General features: G+C 38.5%; 1 protein-coding gene across 1 annotated transcript in view; it reads left to right on the plus strand.

Moving 5' to 3' along the window:
* Mastl (microtubule associated serine/threonine kinase like) overlaps positions 1–440 on the plus strand; it is a 28615-nt gene extending 28175 nt beyond the window's left edge. The window contains exon 13 of the mRNA XM_033759753.1: positions 341–440. Coding sequence (XP_033615644.1) covers positions 341–396 — 56 coding nt within the window. The 3' untranslated portion in view covers positions 397–440. The remainder of the gene's footprint in view (positions 1–340) is intronic.
* The last annotated feature ends 400 nt before the right edge of the window (positions 441–840 follow it).

Below are 840 nucleotides of genomic sequence, written 5' to 3' on the forward strand. Positions count from 1 at the left end.
TTATTTTTTTTTTTTTTTTTTTTTTTGGTACCAGGATCAAACTTGGTACCTTGTGCTTATAAGGCAGGCAGAGGACCCACTGAGTTAAATCCCCAGCCCCTTAGTAAATATAATTTAACGAACAGACTACCTGTCAACATCATTCTTTTAAAAATATATTAAAATTCAGCTCACAAGGTCTCTTAAACTTATTAAGACTTTCAGCATACTTAACCTGTAAAAAGGCAAAGTTCAAAATTGAACATACCATAAGTAAGTTTTCTGCTACAGTAGTCTATTAAATGTTGTTATTCCTTTTGCATGTTGGTCTCAGTGGTTTTACTCTCCATTACTATCCCAGGGCCCTGTTATAATGTGGTTAACAAGGATAATACAAGTTTCAAAGAGTTACAGTGAAGCCAGGCATGGTGGCACATCCTGTCATCCCAGCAAGCAGGAGCCTGAGGCAGGAGGACCACTGCAAGTTCGAGGCCAGCCTGGGCTACATAGTAAGTTCAAAGCCAGGGTCAACTATATAGTGAGGCCCTGTTTAAAATGTAAATAAAATGTTACAGTGAAAGATATACCACTATAATTGGTGCTATAAATTGAATTCATGGGTTGATGATTTTATAGAGTTTGTTTTAGTGATGACTACTTAGATTTAACAACCCTAAATCAGCTCTCAGAATATTGATAACAATGAGTTAATCTTCTGGTAGGAATTTTGCAGAATGTTCTGTGATAAATTTTACCACCCCAAAGACCATTTAAAATATCCAGAGATGCTGGGCGTGGTGGGTCATGCCTGTAATCCCAGCACTCGGGAGGCTGAGGCAGGAGGATCGCTGTGAGTTCGAG

Source organism: Fukomys damarensis, unplaced genomic scaffold (genome assembly GCF_012274545.1).
Source record: "Fukomys damarensis isolate Sample0158 unplaced genomic scaffold, DMR_v1.0_HiC HiC_scaffold_37, whole genome shotgun sequence".
Lineage (NCBI taxonomy): Eukaryota > Metazoa > Chordata > Mammalia > Rodentia > Bathyergidae > Fukomys > Fukomys damarensis.